The sequence below is a fragment of the Homarus americanus genome, unplaced genomic scaffold (assembly GCF_018991925.1).
Source record: "Homarus americanus isolate GMGI-L3 unplaced genomic scaffold, GMGI_Hamer_2.0 scaffold40856, whole genome shotgun sequence".
NCBI classification, from domain to species: Eukaryota; Metazoa; Arthropoda; class Malacostraca; order Decapoda; family Nephropidae; genus Homarus; species Homarus americanus.
In genome coordinates this window covers 4140792-4163232 of record NW_024734615.1, presented here as the reverse complement: position 1 = coordinate 4163232, position 22441 = coordinate 4140792, and the positions used below count along the sequence as shown (strand labels likewise).

Here is a 22441-nt window from a genome sequence, read left to right as displayed (position 1 = left end):
CCAAAACATCAAGTAAAGAACAAACATACGATTGAATTTTGTCAGGAAATCTCAGGAACCATAACAGAAAACAGTCGCTTAAATACACCCATCTATACATAAAAAACCCACCCAATTTACATATTTACGATGGTGACCTTTGACCTCGTGAACTCAAATCTGGTCACTGTTTAGTCTCGTTTTGTTTATTTAAGTTTCGTTGTTAAGTTTGCGGTCTTTACTTATTTCTTAGTGAGTCTTGTTCCACATATTTATTGTGTGTGTGTGTGTGTGTGTGTGTGTGTGTGTGTGTGTGTGTGTGTGTGTGTGTGTTCTTTTCCATATACATTTTATATACATATTAATATATTTTATTTTGTTCGTTACTAGACTCTCTCTCTCTTTCTCTCTCTTTCACACTTTTCTCTCTTTCACTCTTACTTTCTTTCTCTCTCTCACACACACACACCTTCTCTCACCACATTCGTTATTGTCGTAGATGGTGAGGTAGAGGTGTAGAGGTTATGAACAGAACGGAATAGCTGGCGTCAGTGAAGTGCCAAGTGCCATTATTATTTCGCAAGGTCGTACTTGACTCGCCTTTCCTCTACGCTCACGACGTTGCCTCAGTCACAAACAGCGCGAAAACAAAAGAAATTTAGCCAATATAAGCAACAAACATACACAAGAATCAAAAGGTTGCATCAATCACTAAATCAAAACTACAGGACATCCATTAAAGAGTTAGAAAATAAAATAAAATCCTCAACTTTTTAAAGAGGACGAACTAAAATATCTGAAACTGGATCACTCAGGGGAGCATCCGTGAATGCACTCTTCACCTCCGCGGCGGCTGGGGAAGGTACAGTATATAAGGAAGGTTGGAGGAGTCGGCAACATAGTGTAGCTCGTGGTGCCAGCGAGTTGACGTATACCTACACGACCGGCTCCTCTATCCACGTGTTTCTGTAACTGTCACGTTAGAGTGAAGATGAAGGTATGGTTATCATTTGGAAATGTTATGATGGGATACTTTCGAGTGAAATGGTAGAGTTTTTACTGTGTCTGTTCTACATGGACTATGTTAGAAATAACCAAACCTTTTCTGTAATTTCATTTAGAGAAATTATAATCACCTCCTTTAAGTTGTATAATAGATCATTCTTACAGTAATGGGATTAATTATAAATCATCATGGAAGCCTTTATATGAATTTTCGTATTGGAACGTTAGACAGCAGACGGATGGTATATTAGCACAGTAAATATATATATATATATATATATATATATATATATATATATATATATATATATATATATATATATATATATATATATAGAAAGAGAGAGAGAGGTTATCGATGAAATAGGTAAAGATAATTTTTGGGCATCAATGTAATCAGATAATAGTAAGACGGAGACTATAGAGGCAGATGTTGGCAGCCGGGTGAGGTGGATCACTTCCAACACTCCATTGTGGTCACTGTACAGCCATCCCTCTTACCTTCCTTACTAATAATGATCATAAACGAAGCCTTGTAATCACAGCATAAGGTCTTTTATAGATACACTCGCTCCAAAACGTATCTTTGCGATTTTGTGTGAGAATATGACACAACAGACGAAGGATTTTGACAATTATACCGAGACAACAGGTGTTGTAGTGTTCACTTTGAAATTCATCGGAAGATACTTTTTGTAGTGTGTAAGGTTTCACGAGTTACTTTTGTGTATTTGCTTCACTCATGTTTATGATGACACAATGACTTGACGACACAATGAAGAATAGTTGATAATTAGAGAACATGGAGGTTTCCTTACCAGAGGGAACACCTTAACGAGCCCCCCATCTCCCCCTCCCAACACATGGTCCAGCTGATACTTATAAAGCAGAGCCCCTCAACCAACCCCCCCTCCCCCCGGGAAAATTCATATAGTCGTCACTACAGGAAAAGTCATGTATCGACTGAAATTACTGTAGAAAGAATATCTACTCTGGAGCAGTATTGAGACACGAGAGACGCCGACTTTGAGACAGTGGCGATGAAGATCATATTTTCATCAACTTTGTAGGAACTGTTGAGTCATCCGTCCTACCTTCCACGAGGTTATTGGCGGAGTCTTGTTGGTCAAATGGACTCAAACCTTGTGCTATTATTCTGTTTTCATCCACAAAGAGTAAGGATCAGAAGCGTAATGAATAATTTCGAGCAGCGGGCGTTTAGTCTACCAAACATACACACACACACACACACACACACATACACATATATTAGAGACTCGGGCAAACTTTTCAATATTTCATACACTCATGCATGTTAGGACTAGTTGCGGAATACGAGAGGAAAAGTTCAGTATACCGCGTAACTTTCTACTGTGGTGGTGGAGGTAGCCCAGACACCGCTCCATCATCGCCGCCGTCGGTAGCAGCAGTTGGTGGAAACGTAACCTGACTGATTATTTGCTATTACTACTACACACACACACACACATACACACACACACGTTCTGTCTTCACAACACCTGATCGCCTCCCCGGCCTCAAACTGCCGCTGGTGTAATATATCACTCTGGACCGTCTTTTTGTTTACTTCTTCACGTATACATGTCTGGCTGAGCAGTTAACATCTCTCGTAGTAAATTTCCGAAATCAACTGGCTATTTCTTAAAAAAAATCACCAGTAACCCCCAAACTGTGGGCTTTGTTGTAGGTGCAATCTGAAGTACTCAAATATTATTACGGTTATATTAAAATTAACAAACCATATAATAGGTAGGTTTAAAAAAAATGTATATACCCGGTAAAACATCCGTCCCTAACAAGGTGAAGTGACCATTGTTCTGCCCGGAGGACTTTAGAGAGACAACAGGTGCGTGATGTTGTTGTTTGTTGGTGTGATAGTCAGTGGTATTCGCTACAATCTCACAGACTCAGCTGGCCCTCACCACACGCTCTCTGTTTGTCACCCCCTGTATCAACGTACTATGTAAACAGTGGGTGGTGTGGCACGTGCTGGTGTCTCAGGAGCTGGCACGGGAGGCTGTATTCTGTGTGTGACTGTGACTCTTTATCCGTCAATCTTCGTTCTCCCTTTTCTTTTCTTTTTTGTCTTGTTTTAGGTTACTTTTCCCTCTTAATTGTTTATATTCCTGATTTCTCCCTGAGTTATCTGATCATTTAACTAAATTATTCTTGGTTCAACTACCGCTAAAGTTTTACCATGATGAAACAAAATCGAATCCAAGGTCTACCTTCTCTCCTTATACCTTACCCGCACCCTTACACCCTACTCCACTCACGAGGAAGCACCATGGGCCTACTCCTACTCCTATACACGTTCCCCGTCCCCCTCCTCCCCCCTGATTTAAGCGAGGGGAGGAGTGCCTAAAACAGGAGATTAAAAACAGACTCGCACAACCACAACTTTCTCGGGGACGCCTCCAGCACAAGTGATACTATTATTGTTTGGTTCCTCTGTTAGTCTGGCCAGTTCACCTGTTCAATAGCTCACCGCCATTCTCTCACCAATTAAAACATCTACTTTCATAAACCAGTAATCCATGTAAGTACAGCTGTTTGTGTCAGTCATGAGCACCTTGTTGATCATCTTACTCCCCGGGTGCTCTGGGGACCTTCAGGAGCATCTACTACACCATCACCCTCGGCCTGCTGCTCTGTCCCTTCGTGAGCTTGTGCACCATCAACCTCGCACGACTTTTCTTTAATATAAATCGCATTTGTCGTGTTCACTTTGAATTGCCACAACATAGTTAAATTACCATCTTTAATATAGATCTTCTGTTGACATAAGAAAAACAAACTAATATATTACTTATTAAAACTAACCCCACACAATATACAGTACAAAGAATTCTTCACTTACGATTCTCATGTGATTTTCCTTAAGACTGGTAGAGTTGTTGGGAGAACCTGTCCCCGGGGCAGGTGGGTGACGGGGACGGACGAGGGGCAGGCTGGCAGCAAGGGGTGTATAGGCTGACGGGTGGGCGGCACGGCGGGGCGTCACACCAGTTTCTCCTGTTAGCTCCGACGGCGGCGGCTGAAGGTGCACGGATATAACATGTAACATTTCACTGATGGAGTTCTCAACCTGATACAGTTTTCTCTTGTAATATTATTATCGTTAAAGTTATTATTATTATTATAACAATTAGGTGAATATTATTTCGCAACTACGAACTAAAGTATTCTTCAGTTTTATAAGTCCGTTCTACATCTACTAATAAAAGTTTTCCTAACGTTTCTACAATTGTTTTAAATAAAAGAAACATACATTACAAACGCTAAAAAAAGGGGTTTCTTGTTCAACGTATATTTCTCAAACGTATTTAAATCATAACCAATCATATCAAATAATTGTAACAGGAGGTAATGAACACTTATAAACATATTCCTGAAGTTAGACGCAAAGGGACCAAGCACAATCTTATCTCTCAGCATCTTGATCCGGGTGACAGATGGCGTCGTATATACAGATCCTATGTGACACTCGGGAAGACAGACACACGGACGGAGAGTGGGAGGAGAGGGGAGGGGGGGTTATCATGACCCGTGAACCACCTGAAGGGGGAGGGGAGAAGGGAAGGGGTGAAGATTTGAGGAGGTGAGGGGTGTTGTTCATAGGTGGTGAGGATGGATGAGCAGCCATGTTTGTGTTTGTTTTGAATATGAGGAACAACACTCATAGATGTAGCTCCTCTTACACCTCCTCCTCCTCCTCCCATCACACTTACTGCACCTCCCCCTCATCTTCCTCCTCCCACCACACTTACTGCACCTCCCCCTCATCTTCCTCCTCCCACCACACTTACTGCACCTCCCCCTCATCTTCCTCCTCCCACCACACTTACTGCACCTCCCCCTCATCGTCCTCCTCCCACCACACTTACACCACCCCCCTCCTCCCACCACCGCCAACCACTACAACCATTATATCTGAACTACGATAATTAATCACCACAGACATTATCTCAACACTAATAAGATCAACTGTTACGATGACGTAATGCAAAAAAAATAATAATAATAAAAATAAAAAAATAACGAAATTAATACCATCTAATTGTCTCGGTAAAATGGATTAATTGAGTTATTTTTCCTCGAGTCATTATTTCTCATTTAGTGGTTCAGAAGCTTTTTAATAACACCTCACCACAAGTGTTTCATATCACGGCTCACTCATTCACTCAGTCAGTCATTCGTTCTGCCACTCACTCACTCACTCACCCAGTCATTCACTTAATCAATCACTCACCCGGAAATAAGTACAACCTGAGCGTGTCATCTCTCTTCATTGTCCAGTGACTTGTTATCTCAGTGTTCGTCAAGTGTTCAGTGGAGGAACTATGGTACACACACTTACTGCTGTTTGGTATAACATTAACACTGTCCTAATCACCTGCCTCTTCTTTCAATTCAATATATATTTTTTTTCCTTAATCATCTTGTGTGTGTGTGTGTGTGTGTAAGTCGTACAGTTCAACAAGACATTAAGACAGTTCTAACAGAAGAAAATCCCCCAAGGAAACAACGCCACACTGATGGGCCAGAGATCAGTTCAGCATTTGTTCAACGAGAACTGTGTTAACCTGCTCACGTACTGTTGTGTACAAAGGAACTCAGCCATTATTTAAACCAATTTCTTTGTTTGGATACTATTATGAGGTTGTTTATGGCTCAGTAGGTAGAATAATTACAGGTTAGGTGCCGACATACGTAGGCATAAGTTTAAACCTAGTTATAACTCGCTGAAACTACACCTCTTGTACCGCGAGCATAACCTTTCTGGGGTAATACAAATATTGCTCATCCGTTCCTGTCTGCCAGAACATTTTTATTATACCTGAAATTCTCCGAAACAGCTCCACAATTACCCTCACTTTACGCTTCTTCCTCTATCATCTGTGTGCGTCCCAGCATTGTTTCTCCCCAGCGCCGTCTAAAATTACCCTGCGCGGGGAAAAAAATGACACTCCATTTCACCAGGATGCCGCCGCCCCTGCAAAGACACAAGAAAGATTGCCGCTGTGCCAAAACCCTGACGCTCACTATACTGCTTCCTGCTCACGCGACTCTCAATTGGGGAAACTGGTCATGTATAGGAAACGCGTTGAGAGGATTATTGCCTGAGAGCCGAGGATGGGTGGTGTTGGTGGCCGAGTGTACTGTGGTCACTGTGTCTAAAATGTCCCTTAAATGTCCCCAGATATTAGTAAAAATGCACAGAGCGTCATGTGATTTATAGACCAGCCATCAGTACATTAAACCCTTCCTCCTCCTCCTCTCCCACAAAGTTACAAACATACCTTAACTCACATACTGTACTTCCCTCTACTCTCACTCACATATACCCCCCTACCCCTACATATAAAATCCTCCCCACCCCCACACCTACCTTCCCCACACACACTTGCCTTCACCCACACAAGACGCCATAGACTTTCACAAGCAATATTCAACACTGTCAGCATCGAAAGATGAAACAGAAAATTGTCTTAGAAATATTTTTGTTCCCATTACCCAGAACGTGACTCATATTTCGACAAGTTCAGATGGAGGTGAAAGCAGAAAGAATATTTTTTTTCTTTCAAGTATCAACACAGTACACAGGTTAGCCCCCCCCCCCCCTTTTATCGTCTTTAACGGGATGTAAATGGTGAGTGGAGGCAACAGTCGAGCGGCAGGAAAGTGACCGGTGGACCACAGACTGTCAGGTGCGTCTCTATATTAAAACTGGTAATTACGCGGTAAACCTGAGAGTGTCTTGTTGCTTCAGCTGCCGAGAGGGAGGGAGACTCGTGAGACGCTACAGTGATGGGTGGCTGAGGCGGACAGTACCACCAAGTGACCATTTTACCACCAATACTGGACTGACTCGATTCATTCCTCTTGTGTTTTGCTAATATCATTCAGGTTTATGGTTTGTTTGATGCACCTGTCAGCACAACAATACACAGGCACACCAGTTACCTACCTGTCTTACTATAAGCCTTTAACAATTCGCTACTGTGACTAATAATTTCAACAGAGCAAAAATAAAAATCGACTCACTTTCTTTTTTTTTAGGCAATTTCACTGTTTACCTGTATAACAAAACACCAACTTGATATTAATGGTGACAGTATATGAAAAAAATAGTCAGTATAGTTAAATGATTTCAGGATATAAAGAGAATAGTGCCACGAAAAAGATAAAACATCGTTACCTGCGCTTCTTGACTGAGCTGCACACACACCCTCGTGGACCCCGTCATCAACATACACACTGGGGGCGCCCTGATGACAGTCGCCCGGGGTAACAGCTGTTTGTGACCGTGTATTGTGTTCAGGGGCGGCGTGTAACACAGACGTAATATTACCAAACAGTCACGTCACGCCTGTAGAGTTGTTGTCTGCTGCTGCCATGTTTTTGCGGACACTTTCACGCGTATTATGCAGTAAATATCCCGCCCTTGAGTGCCTCCAACAAGTGAATGGTGACAGAAGGTCGTGGATGTCCTGGTAGGTGGTACTTGGTGGTGTATCGCTGGTGACTTTAGGCGGCATCAAGCTGGTAACACTAAGCATTAATCCAACAGTTATTTCACTCAACTATGTCATGTGAAGGGTAACCGTTAATTGTTTAGTTAGTGTGGTCGACTAGGTTAACAATCTTAGGGTCACCTGAAGATTAACCCACCCCAGTTTATTTCACCTGATGATTAAACATCCTAACGCTACTTAGGTGGGGGAGGTAAGTTAGGTCATGTTAGGTGAGCGTTAAGGTGTTTGATCAGCAGGTTAAATAAGCTGGGGTGGGTTAATCTTCAGGTGATCGTAATTTTAATCTCAATGGGCAAGTTGGTCGAGGAAGAAGAGGACTCCAGATATATAATGGTTGCTCCTCGTGTAACGAGAATGGCTGGTCCAAGGGCCACCTTGGCGTGAATTTCTTTTAGGTGTTGCTGTCGCCATTACAGCAACCACACCCTAAGTTAACAACTTGTATGACCCTCTCCCCTCCCTACCACCACCACCCATGTCAAGAAACTGCCTCCTTTCCCTCGACTTCAGGAAGGTATATCAAACCAGTGATCTGACAAGAGCCATAAACAGACACACAGAACACCCCCCCCCTTCCTCCTGTCTACTTCCCGCGGTTCCTTTGTCTTTCACTCCCATTGTCAAGGAAGGAGAGAAGGATTATGACAAGGAAGGAATAAAAAAAAGAGGAAGAACTGGAATAATGAACAGAAGGGTGTGTGTACAGTACAGCAGAGCGGTCCGGGACGATGTGTATGTTACAACAGTCGCTAACTCATCAATAGGCAAACTCTCTTCTTAACGATAGGGAATACCTTCTAACAACACTTAACTACCTCTTTATTGGTTACTACTTGGTGATGAGAAGCGCAGCTGACACGAGAACTACAGTATACAGAGCAGCAGGTGGCCGAGAAACTCTTGGTTAGTTGGGTAACAATGCACTTGGTGTCGGGAAATAAGACTTTCCGATGGGGTGAAAACTAAGTCACAACACACACACATCCTCACAACACACACACACACACACACATACTCACGACACACACACATCCTCACGACACACACATCCTCACGACACACACACATCCTCACAACACACATCCTCACGACACACATCCTCACAACACACATCACACACACACACACATCCTCACGACACACACACACCTCATCCTCACAACACACACACACACATACTCACGACACACACACACATCCTCACGACACACACACATCCTCACGACACACACACATCCTCACGACACACACATCCTCACGACACACACACATCCTCACGACACAGACACATCCTCACAACACACACACACACATACTCACGACACACACACACATCCTCACGACACACACACATCCTCACGACACACACACATCCTCACGACACAGACACATCCTCACAAAACACAATCCCAACATTATTCCATCAAGCGAGTGTTCGTGGCACAACAAACGCAACCAACACATTGTCTTGTTTTTGCATATCCCTCTTAGTGTTAATGACAGTATATACGATTCACGCGAGAGAGAGAGAGAGAGAGAGAGAGAGAGAGAGAGAGAGAGAGAGAGAGACTGGTGAGTGTGGCGCTAATGACTATACTTGACGCCCAGTACAGGACGCCTTTATCGTTACGAGTGTCTATGTGTTGTCAAAAAATATATAACGAATAGTCACGTAAATGGACCAACAGACACAAATAAAGATTAATGTGTAGACAGGTTTGGTGGACACAAAAGAAACACAGGTATTAATTAACAATGAATCCGTACTCTAGGGTATTTGTTGAGATAAATCGTGTATGTAAATAATGACAAACACGAGAGGAAAGAGAAGAGAGAAAATGGACTTCTGTAAATAAACTAAAATAATTAAACATACACAGTCGACAAAAACACTTTTTTTTTGCCAGGTAGTGGTAAGGGGGCGCCACGGCGTATTGGTCCGTCTACCTCACCTTCCCTCCCATCACTCATTCCTCATCCTTGCTCCTCACTCCTCACCGTACTGTCTAAATCCTCATCATGCTTTCTCTTTCACCCTTTTCTTTTAAAGTTTCTAACAAACAATAATTAATAGGATGAGAATACTGCTAACATGTATTTCACCTAAAGGTTTCTCAAGGTCATCTCTCACAGTATACTCTTCATTAGCTCATAAAATATTCCCAAATTAATCGATAACACTCGTATCCCATTATCTCATATCTTGTGTATCACTTGTCAGTCCTCAAGTTTATTTATCTCCCACCGTACTTGTTGACACATAGTACGACTATAGCCCACAAGAGGCCTGTATAGTCTCTCTGTGTCTGGGTCTATGCACCACCTTCAGTACTTGTCTCTGGTGAGCACGAATCGCTAATCACCAGCCGCCCCCCTGACAACATGACTGATCTTCAGTTGATCGTGAGGCCCCCGTGTTGTCTGTCACGACGGTACATGTTTTCTTGGCGTCACTCGTGTACCTCACTTGACCTAGTTCGCTCGTGGGTGCTGGGAGTCATGATCCGGTGTCATGTTTAGATGGGGTGGGGTGGGCGTACCGAGTCCCTAATGGTTATTTTCGTTGGTGGAGTCTGTGGTTATGACGTCACATCCGCCAGGCGTGAAGTGGTCTGTTTTCAGGATGAGCGACGGGATGACACCTGAGTGTGACGTGAGTTGCTACACTTCCGAGGGTCACATGACCTGTCTGTCTGCGGTGATTGGCGGAGGCGTCACGGCTTTTACGTCACATGCGAAATGACCTGAGCTGTTGTGGTGATTGTTGCTGTGTTTATTGTTACAACATTGTGTGTGACCCAGAGTTGTGGTACAGTAACATACTGTACATCACATGCTTAAGTGTGGCTTAATTTTACATTATTCTCGCGAAATAAGACTAACAAAAATAACACTGAAAACATACAGCAACTGCAAACGTCTCCAGAACACCCATCGCCCTCGACAACCTCAGCTGAACACGAATATCATAATTCATTGTTCACAACTTTGCACTGACGTTCACAATCCTGGTGTGAAAGTATGGTAAAGTGGCTTCTTTATTTACCGGGCTCGCGCGTGAGCTGCAGTGAGGGTGACGGTGTGGACCAGTTACTCACGTTCACTTATACCCATTAAACTTTCTAAGGGGACTTGACGGCGTGAGTTTTTCATCCGAGTTTTGTATTATATTCTTTATTTGGGGAAAGAAAAGAGTGAAAATAGCATCCTGAATATTTTTTTTTATAATATTAAAAATATATTTTATTGCAACTGACCACTAGAAAGGTTGCATCAAGTTAGCTCCCGGGAGTTAGATTTAGGCATGAATTAAGTAAACACTGGTTTGGAGTTGTGGATGAGTAGAATAAGTTACCAAACACCACCATTAATCGCTGGGGCTCTTCAAGTATAAGTTGGACACATGACCAATGGGTCTACGGCACTTTTCTCCATTATTAAGACTTTTTTGTGCAAAGCAATGGTTGGAAGTTCCCTTGATATACAATATATTTATTTTATGATAACCGAAAGAACAGGAGGAAAATTAATGTTACTGAATACATCAACGAGGTAAATTAATTTTTTGTAGTGTGGAGTTCCGCCCCTGAACCATCACCGCCTCACGATTTATTGGGTGATGAGACCTTAAACTCACCCCTCAGCAGAGCGTGAAGCGGTGGTGATAAGCGAGGTTCACGCTCTGACGACCCACGATACCCTGCGACTTAGAAATAATTCCACAACTCACGTTAAAAATCTTCCCATATTCACGATACCTCTAGCGTCACCGTACAAGCACATGACCCATAGATGGAATCATTAAACAGAGCAGTAAATTCCCTGGACATAAAAATGCGTCAGGCCAAAGTGTACAGTGTGCGTGAGTCGGCCATTGGGATTTAACTTTTAACTTGCTAAGAGGAAGGTTTGTATGGGTGACTGCGCTAATATTATCAGGGAAAGGCTGTATCAAGCTTGGCTTCACCTGGACTAACTTAACAGCCAAGGAAAGTAATTCAGAGATCACAGACTGATACATAATCTTTGTTGACTGTTTAAGAAATTTACGTCAACACTGAGGCACAATTGTCTAATGTCAACACGAGGGGAACAGCTGATTTCCGTCGGTACATCAGAACACCTGCCGGTAATAACAGCACTCGGGGAAATTAGTGCCATTACGGTTAACAGTGTTTAAATTATTGCTGTCTCACTTCAATACTTATGCAAATTTACGCTTTCCACAACACTAGGCCCAAAACTAGCAGTCAACAGAGGAGACTTGTAAATTACTAATATAGAGAACGAATGATTGGGAATTTTACGACGTAGCAAGAGGAAAAATAACAAGAACAGTATTAATAATTCCATGCTAAGATTAAAGAAAAAATCAGAAATATAATTACGACACAAGTAAGAAAGTTAGATGATTAATTTTTAATCAAAGTTAACGCGTTAATAAATGGAATGTAATTGACAGTCGAGGAAAGAGAACAGCAGTTTCCTACCTGTCGATGAGGAAAAGTTGGATGGCATGAAGATTAAACTAGCCACCCAACTTATGTTATGCTATGTTAGCATCAGGGCGATTAATCTTAAGGTGAAATAAGGTGGGTGGGCTAATCTTCAGGTGATCCGCAAAATCATGAGATGAGAACAGTCGCCCCAGGTGTAAATGAGGACCAGCGTGTCATGTACTGTATATCTTTAATAAGGAGAGGTCCGATGAATTTCAAAATGAACACCGCGACTCCTGTTATCTCGGTAGGGTTGTCAAAATCCTTCATTCGTTGTTATATAATTTAACACAAATTGTCAAGATAATTTTTGTACCGAGTTACCTGATTAAAACTTTAATTGGATCTGCAATGACTACCCTATAAAATTAAAATAAAAAATTCTTGGTAGCCAGTTACTGTCTCAAGATCAAATTAGTTTTATCTTTAGTAAATGAAAATCAATCCGGCGTGAGATTCTCCGCCACCCACGAGTTACCTTATATAACAGGCGGCTGGGGTACTGTCATCAAAATGAGGACTAGTTGGGAAGTTTGACTTCCATTTACGTTTAATAATTCAAATTAATTACGGACTGTATTAAGTTGTGCTAAAGGTACATTTATACTTTATTAACACTGTATACAGGTAATGTTAGGTAGAGAAAAATCGATAAGAAACTATAGAATCACAGCTTAATATTATTATTACTGGCAGCTGGTGAACACAGAAACATTACTATTACAGTTGTTACAGGTTTCAAGAATATGCACACACAAGCACATGAGCATGTACGCACCCATACCCTCACACACATAATAAATAATATATATATATATATATATATATATATATATATATATATATATATATATATATATATATATATATATCGGCAGCGTTTGCCTTCAAACATGTACAGTATACAGTAACAAGCTCCTCGGAGGGAAAATGAGGAAGTTGAGAAGGTGGGAGGGCAAGATCCGAGGAGGAACTCAGGATGTGGTGTCTTCTTGTGTGATCTTTATAGCAGCTATTACACACACACACACACACACACACACGAGTTAAGTGTTAATTATGGGTGAAGGCAGTTTACCTAGGAATTACTAAAATTACTTTTACACACACACATATATATATATATATATATATATATATATATATATATATATATATATATATATATATATATATATATATATATATATATATATATATAGCATTGGGAATCTCATAAGGAGACCGCGCTCGTTACATACACACAACACAGTCAACAAGAGAATGTAAAGCTATAACAGCAGGATCTTCATCATTATGCTCTCTAATTCACCACGAATCTAGACAAAATAAAAAAAGAAAGAGAACGTGAGAGAAAACTTTACTTCCGATACCTTAATCCACAAGCCATTGTTCTCACTATCTCTCACATGAATACAAACAATTTCACCACATTTCGTGCGTAACTTCAAAAGCTCACGACCCGGCATTCTCCCTTACGCCTTTCCCCTGGACCGTGTTTCAGTGTGGAGAGAACGGTCAGTACGTCTGCCGGAGAAAATATATACGGTGCTGGAGGAAACCTTCGTAACAGGGGCTGATCCATGGGGGTCCTGGGATTCCGGACTCCTTTTTCATAAGAAAATTCCAATAACTTTTCCTTAAATTAGTATTGTACTCAGGCATTGTTGTATAGTAAAAATAATTACTATTGACTGCAGAATATCTCCTATTAGCAATTGAACATGGCCTCAGAATACCCATCATATTGGTCAGATTTCAATAAAAAATATATCGGGGAGGAAGGAGGGCTTACAGCACCCCCCCCCCCCATTCCAAAAAACAATGGGTGGGCTTGCCGTGCTCGCCATGTTCCCCCACCCACAACTTCTTGAACCCCCCTTTTGATATTCCTGGATCCGACCCTAACAATACTGTATATACAATAATAATTTTGCTCTTTACCTATGAATTTACAATACAGAACAGAAAAAGTCTTACTTAAAACACAAATCTGATTTCCCTGTAAGGTTTGGTTTGGCCATCTGTCTCGTTTGTCCACAAAATTTGCAAATAATCTTTATTTACTTTCAAATAAACATTAGGTAATTTTCGTGCAAAAATTATGAGCACACTTTCCTGTTCACTTTATCCCCTATATTACTTCAATGGTTCTTTGTGTTCTCCAGTTCATATATGAAAAATAATCCTTTCCCATCATCTTAAAGTGCCTGATAGTTGTGATTGATCTTCTTAACTAAACCGCGCCTACAATTCTCGTTTTCGTGGCTGCTTGTCACTACCTATCTATTTATCATTTCCACCACTTACCAGCTTACAAGTCGGTCGGTCGGTCTTTTGTTTATTACGGCCTTCATTGTGAGCTTAATGCCAAACCATATATAGTACTCTTATTTCTGTTTGATCTTAAAAAATTCAATGTGCTTTTACTCGTGTAATATTGATAGAAATTATTTTTTTTTACAGAAAAAATATAAATAATTTTATCGTAGTTAGCCCAAACATTTTTAAAAGAAAACTGTAAAGTCAGGTGTTGCGGACGCATATTAGAATTACAGTTTTCTTTGTTCGTGGCGGGATGACTACAGCATTCTTTAAGACCAACTACTGTAGTCTTTTAATTTCTATTGGTTGATAAAAAGTATTGTTCAGTCTATGTGTAATTACTAAATTTGTGAAATTATCTATTGATAATTTTAAGCTTTTTGACTTCCCACGATCTCCATAAATATTTATTCTATAATATATTAATTTTCCGTTTGTTACTGTCAGTTTTCACTGATCACAACTCTTTGTCCCCGAGTACCCGAGTTCTATCTTTAACATTTTTCAAGTGTTGATGTAATAGAGTAATTATTAACCTTATTAAGCGTTTAAAAACCTTAGTTATAGTTATATTTTTGTTTAATATTTTTATATATTTTTTAATAATTTTTATTTTATTATTATTATTATTATTATATTTCATCCCCATGCCCTGATGTGGGTCCGATGGGCATGACTACCCAAAGGAGGCGGTATGGACACATCCCTCAATTTTTTTTTTTTTTTACTGAAACCCCAGACAAAATCTATACGATAATCTGGAGTACGTTTGTGTTGCACACGAGAATATAAATACCTAATTACGTGACATGGTATAGTTTATTACACTACTTCTAAAATTATGTACTTATATTATCAACAGTAATCCCCTTAAAGAAAGCTCTACACAGGAGTTCCATCTCTCATAATTTCATATTTTTTAATGCTGTTAGACTTGTGATTACTAACCTTATAACGCTTTTAAAGACTTTTTTTTTAAATGCAATAATAATATTATAACAGCAAGAATGCTCTCTCCTCGTAAAAAGAAAAAAATACTCACATAATTTCGATCAATGCGGATGATTGTATTCGTGGGCTTGTTGAAAATCACGTGTCACTCAATGTGGGCGACTTGAAAGTCTGCCGATAATTATCAAATAAAGGTTATTTTCTTTTGAAGTGGTGGGGGTTGCAGTCTGCAGCTGTGACAAGTCTCAAGATTATGTACGGTTCTCTTTGACATTTTATTAAGAAAAATGTCTCAACCATATCTTTTTATCTCCAGCTCCTGCGAGTGTTCCTGGTGGCGGCGCTGACGGTGTCATCGTCGATGGTGCAGGGAGATAAGCTTCCCGGCGGAGGGCACAGTAGCGGCGGCAGTGGCAACAGACTTGGACAAAGTTCACGGACACCATCACAAAGCTACGGACTTCCTCAGCAGGGTTCCTCATCTGGGTCCTACAACCAAGGGGGCGGTGGGTCAGGCTCGGTGGGGAGGTCATCCAGTTCATATAGTTCTAATTCTTTTGGGGAAGGAGAGAGTGTCAGCCCCCCCAGTCAATCATATAGTGCTCCTCAACCCTCAACCTCACCCAGCCAGGCCTACGGCGCCCCTTCACAGACTCAAACACCATCAATTAGTCAGACTTATGGACCACCTCAGACAGGCCAGACCCAGACCGTAAGTCAGACATATGGTACTCCCCAACAGACACAGACTCCTTCCCAGACATATGGCGCCCCTCAGTCCTCCAGCAGGAATCAGGTGAGTCAGCTTAGCAACAGACAACCCTAGTGGTACCCCACGCTGTCACACCATAACAGCTTCTACGCACACTAAATATGTTAACTTTTGGGCGTGGGTCAAGAGCACTGATTACTAAGAATGTGACAAAGAGAAAGGATAAATAGTAATTGCATACTAAGTAACAAAGAAACTCAAGTGAATAATTCTTTTGTATATGACGCTTGGCAAATCTTAAATGACAAATAGTATTGCCTGAATAAGGGCGCCATTGGGAAACTACTGTAGAAAAACAAAATATGTCTTAATGAACAACGATTCACTTACCTTACTTACAATTACAAACACCACGGTAAAAGAGAACACATTTTCCCCATTAGTTTCAATATCCACAAGCAACATTCATGTTAAAACAGTTGTTTCCCTTCGCCCTCTCAATAACTACTTGTTGACGAGATACTCTGTCCTGTTTTAACACCTGCCTGCTTTCTGGAATCCAGGTAAAAAAGTCTCAGGAAAAAAAGTCACAGAAGAAAAGTCACAATTTTGGCTAGGAAAAAAGTCACATTTCCTTTAAACGCCAGATACTAATTAAAGTAATTAACCTAACCTAACCTCATGAAACCTAACCTATCTATGGTGTTTAAAGGAAATGTGACTTTTTTTCTTTGCCAAAATTGTGACTTTTTTCTGTGACTTTATTACCGTTCACCGCTTTCCGCGTCCATTTCCAGCACAACAAACACTCTATGCATGGGCCTGCTCATGGTGCACTACAGCGTAACATAACTGGGAATATAATTATAATAACTATGTGGTTACCTTACAAGTGATTTAAGCTATTGATGCTTCAATCTAGTCTTGATCAACTTAATCATGCTGGTAAGTACGTTATTGTTGAATGTATTGAGCTGCAAGCCTAATCCTTGCTGACTCTTTTTTCATAATTTATACAGCTTTTTCTTATGGCACGCCAGCACCTTCACTACACAGCTTTGATCTGCTGAACTCTGGAATCTTTGGATTAAGTTGTGTGAATGACGCCTGTAACAAAGTATATCTGGCTGGATAAATTTTTGGTGGTTTATCCCGATGAGCTATTTTACATTAAAGCAAAAGTTCAGCTATTTTTGCCTTTTTCTAGCACGAAAAACTGTATCTTTAATGCAAGTTTCAAAAATTTGTAACTCCTAATTTTTAGTAAGACCCAGATATAGTATAAAAACCAAAGTTTATGTTTCCCAACAAAGTAATTTACCATTGCAATTGACATACACGTATGGTAACACTGGCACATAACGTTTCTTTTATTAAAGGGTCAAGTTTTCTCACAGGCATATGAGTTGTACTGCCTTTAAACATTAGGCTATCATTGCGTAGGCCAAACGAAGGCAAACACTTAACACAACAGTTGACAATCAATAAGTACACTTTAGAAGTTGATTTTGCAAAAGAAAATTCTAATGTTTTATCATTTGATGTTAGGTTAGTTATTTGAATTACTTTTCTTAATTTTAGAAAGTCAACTCCGCTCTACAGTTTATATTATATAACTCATAACGTGTTTTGTTTGTGAGACTAAACTTGCTGGATCGTTTCTCATTTAGGGTGTCCGACAACAGCCATCCCAGAGCTACGGAACACCACAACAGCAGCAACAGGCGCCCTCACAAAGCTATGGAACTCCACAACAACAGTTACAGGTTCCTTCACAAACTTATGGAGCACCGCAACAGGCGCCTTCACAAACATACGGAGCACCACAACAGCAGCAACAGGCGCCTTCACAAACATACGGAGCACCACAACAGCAACAGCAGGCGCCCTCACAAACATACGGAACACCACAAGAGCAGCAACAGGCGCCCTCACAAACATACGGAACACCACAACAGCAGCAACAGGCGCCCTCACAAAGCTATGGAGCTCCACAACAACAGTTACAAGTTCCTTCACAAACTTATGGAGCACCACAACAGCAACAGGCGCCCTCACAAACATACGGAGCACCACAACAGCAGCAACAGGCGCCCTCACAAACATACGGAGCACCACAACAGCAGCAACAGGCGCCCTCACAAAGCTACGGAGCACCACAACAGCAGCAACAGGCGCCCTCACAAACATACGGAGCACCACAACAGCAGCAACAGGCGCCCTCACAAACATACGGAGCACCACAACAGCAGCAACAGGCGCCCTCACAAACATACGGAGCACCACAACAGCAGCAACAGGCGCCCTCACAAACATACGGAGCACCACAACAGCAGCAACAGGCGCCCTCACAAAGCTACGGAGCACCACAACAGTCCCCTCAGAAGCCGTCTCAGAGTTATGGCGCCCCGCAACAGAACCAGAATGGTGGTTACGGACAGCGACAGAATAACGGTGGCGGCTTCAGAGCACGACAGAACAGCGGTGGCGGCTATGGAGGACAACAGAACAATGAAGGCGGCTTTGGAGGACAGCAGAATGGCGGAGGCGGCTATGGGGGACAACAAAACAATGGAGGCGGCTTTGGAGGAAAACAGAACGGCGGAGGCGGCTATGGAGGACAACAGAACAATGAAGGCGGCTTTGGAGGACAGCAGAACGGCGGAGGCGGCTATGGGGGACAACAAAACAATGAAGGCGGCTATGGAGGACAGCAGAATGGCGGAGGCGGCTATGGTGGACAGCAAAACAATGATGGCGGTTATGGCAACGAGGGGCACATGAAGGTATCTGTTTATACATGCTACATTATAGCTTCTTGGTTAATTACTTTACTTTTAACACTATTTCACAGTACTTGCTGTACTGAAAACTTTCACTTTTTGGAAGACACATAAATGCGATCATTTTAGATGGTTAAACGTGAAAATACGACCGTAACTGAGTGGCGTATGAAATGATGCACTATGCAGTTTTATTAGAAAGTTGCAGAATGGAATAAATTTATTTTACCCCCCCCCCCCATTTCATATAAGGGATAATATACAAGAATTTCAAATAAAATATCCTTTCTTGTGTACTGTACACGTTTAACGCTGGCTGACTTCTGCATCTTTTGAATGGGGAAAATCTATACGTTAATAAATGTATGAATCAACACTTGCATCCTATACGTATATTGTCTTATGGGGATGGTACTTTGCGTTGTCGATATGTGTTAATCAATCAATCAGAATACCGTCCTCATGTCTGAGAGTTGACGACCACAGTCCTCCACTCTAAATGTTCTCGGGATGTTTTTACCAATCCTCTAAGGTTTTGTATCTGTCGATATATATAGATTTTTTTTTTAAATAATACAATATTAGTTCGTCATCCTAAGGTTTAAAACTCGGCTAAGTCCTCCACTGCCTATCTTCTTCCTCGATACCTGTGCACTAGTCGCTGTCTTCTTGTGTTACAGGGGATGCCATACGGGTTCGACTATGCCGTGAATGATATGTACACTGGAACAGACTTCTCGCAGAAAGAATCGTCGGACGGAAACGTGGTCACAGGCGAGTACAGGGTGCAGCTCCCAGACGGGCGCTTGCAGATCGTTACTTACACCGCCGACCACGAGAGCGGCTTCGTCGCCAATGTTCGGTGAGTATACAGTTTTAAGAACACTATATTAATATGATAATTTATCCAAACAATATCTAATGGACTTATAACACCTAATATATTTACTGTTTTTATCTTATTCTACTCTCAATATTTTTAGATACGAGGGAGAAGCACAGTACCCACAGGGCAATGCAAACGGTGGCGGTCATGGGAACAAAGGTGGTGACAACGGAGGATATGGTCAACAGAATGCAAACGCAGGCAGTTATGGAGGACAACAGAACAGCGGAGGCGGCAGCAGCTACGGAGAACAACAGAACAACGGAGGAGGCAGCAGCTACGGAGAACAACAGAACAACGGAGGCGGCAGCAGCTATGGAAGACAACAGAACAACGGAGGCGGCAGCAGCTATGGAGGACAACAGAACAACGGAGGCGACAGCAGCTACGGAGGACAACAGAACAACGAAGGCGGCAGCAGCTACGGAGGGCAACAGAACAACGGAGGCAGCAGCTATGGAGGACAACAGGACAACGGAGGCGGCAGCGGCTACGGAGGGAAACAGAACAACGGAGGCAGCAGCTACGGAGGGCAACAGAACAACGGAGGCAGCAGCAGCTACGGAGGGCAACAGAACAACGGAGGTGGTAATGTCTTTGGCAGAAAACAGACCAGCGGGAGTGGTAGCAGCTACGGGAGCAACAACAATAATCAGAGACTTAATGGTACACCACAGCAACAAACCCCACAACTCTCACAGACTTACGGCACACCCACTTAGAAACCCTAAACTCAGCTCTAATGTCAGCATTATTTTTCATTTCAGTTACAACGTAATGTTTCATCAGCTTCAGTTTAATCGAGAAAACTAGGCTTTCCAAGTACAGGAACGAATACAACATTGCCAGGGATATTAGATTTTTTTTTCAGTTTTCTTTCTTTCCTAATCTATCATTGTTGTTAGGATCTGGCAAACTATCTCTTTTTTTCATCATCGTAGAGCTGTCTGTATCTGTCCACGCTCTTGTTTATTTTAGAAACAAAACTTAAAATTAAGTGGTGTGTCCAGAGGTGTCCTTCACTAAACGATTCTCGATTCAGTTTGTCCCACGAGTTGCATTTATTCATTATGAATAATAACATTGTTTTAACATTCAATTACCTCTACTACGTTATCATTCCAAGAGGAATTTTATTCTCTATAAGTTATTAACAAATTAAATACTCCCCTATGCGTTTCATTGTATAAACCGGGAGGTATACATCTTGACAGAAGGTGTCCAAACATCCTGAGTTTACTGTATATTACGCTGTGCCAATAGTGTGTAGTGCTGCTGAGTCTCTGTACTATTATGATGGTGCTTAACCCTGTTCCTGCGAGTGTGTTACCAGGAGCTTGTCTGTACGAGGATTATAACCGTAAATCAAACTGCACACGATGATTAGAAAAGTTATGTACAAAGTAATTGTAGAAAATTTGACAAAATAATAAACATTAGTAACTTTGATATAATTATACAGTACCTGCACGTACATTGAGCTGTGAATACTTTCTCGGTACACTCTGAACCTCTGGTAACAGTTATTTATGAAAGGTGTCCTAGACCTGCAGATTGTGATTATACTTTCATTTATCAAATGGCTATTCATTGATAAACTAACTTGCATTTTTTAATGTTCTTTTAGGTTATTTGATATTTTTGTAATAAGAAGAAAATAATAATTACATACATTTTTGTATTAATAGGTAAATATTAATTGCAAATGTGTAATATATTTTTATAATCTATTCATAATATATGTGTTATTGATCTCTGAAATATACATGTTGAATAACACGAGAATATTATGTTTTATTCAGCCCACATATTTTTTTTCGGTAAGGTTAAGTTGAAATCGTCTATTTAGATATCGTCTGAGTGACCTGTAATCCTCCAGAGGTGTGTGTGCTGTTCGAATGCAATATTAATTAAACATGTGATAGCATAGTTTTCCAGACAAATTAGTTTCCTATGAACGAAATCAATTTTTTGTTTAGAAAAAACTCACGATATATTTGCCTTTTATGATGAACTTATACGAGTATATTGAGTGACAAAGTTGTTAACAGTGTTTTGATTAGTCAGGTGACCTTCAGCCGCGAATAACGTGAACAACTACCAAGTCATTGTTTAATAACTTAGTGAATAATTTGGTGTTATTCATTTGGGTGACTATTTATTTAATGCAAAGGGTGCTGTTACAACTTTCTCATCACCGCCGCCACAATCATTTCACCACCGCCACAATCACTTAACCATAATCACTCTACCACTATCAATTCACCACTATAACTTCCAACTGCTTCACCACCTCCACCACAATCACTTCACCATCACCAGACTCACTAAACTAGAAACACTCACCAATATCACCAAAATCAGTTCACCCCATCACCACAAACACTTCACCACCATCACCACAAACACTTCACCACCATCACCACAAACACTTCACCACCTCCACCACAATCACTTCACCATCACCAGACTCACTAAACTAGAAACACTCACCAATATCACCAAAATCAGTTCACCCCATCACCACAAACACTTCACCACCATCACCACAATCACTTCACCACCATAAGAACATAAGAAAATAAGGAGTCTGCAATAGGCCGGTTGACCTGTGCATGGCAGCTCCTGTCGAGAGTTACTACCACTCTCTCATCCATGAATCGATCTAGCCTTCTTTTAAAACTTTTCAGCGTTCCAGGACTTACTACAAAGTTGCTAAGCGTGTTCCACTCGTCCACCAC

General features: G+C 41.2%; 1 protein-coding gene across 2 annotated transcripts; it reads left to right on the top strand.

Annotated features, from left to right (window-relative positions):
• The first annotated feature begins 888 nt into the window (after positions 1–888).
• LOC121870372 (pro-resilin-like) lies at positions 889–21438 on the top strand. 2 transcript variants are annotated; one of them, XM_042372174.1, is made up of 6 exons: positions 889–976; positions 15636–16115; positions 17702–18289; positions 18374–18817; positions 19495–19676; positions 19798–21438. In XM_042372174.1, exons 1-6 carry the CDS (start codon positions 971–973, stop codon positions 20420–20422), a joined length of 2325 nt encoding a protein of 774 aa, XP_042228108.1. In that variant the 5' UTR covers positions 889–970; the 3' UTR covers positions 20423–21438. The 2 variants fall into 2 exon arrangements, with proteins under 2 accessions (XP_042228108.1, XP_042228107.1); XM_042372173.1 differs by having other exon boundaries at positions 17702–18817; positions 19798–21435.
• The last annotated feature ends 1003 nt before the right edge of the window (positions 21439–22441 follow it).

Coding starts and splice junctions, on each gene's coding strand:
- LOC121870372 (XM_042372173.1), top strand. Junction 16,116..17,701: donor AGTCCTCCAGCAGGAATCAG/GTGAGTCAGCTT, acceptor TTTCTCATTTAG/GGTGTCCGACAACAGCCATC. Junction 18,818..19,494: donor GCAACGAGGGGCACATGAAG/GTATCTGTTTAT, acceptor CTTGTGTTACAG/GGGATGCCATACGGGTTCGA.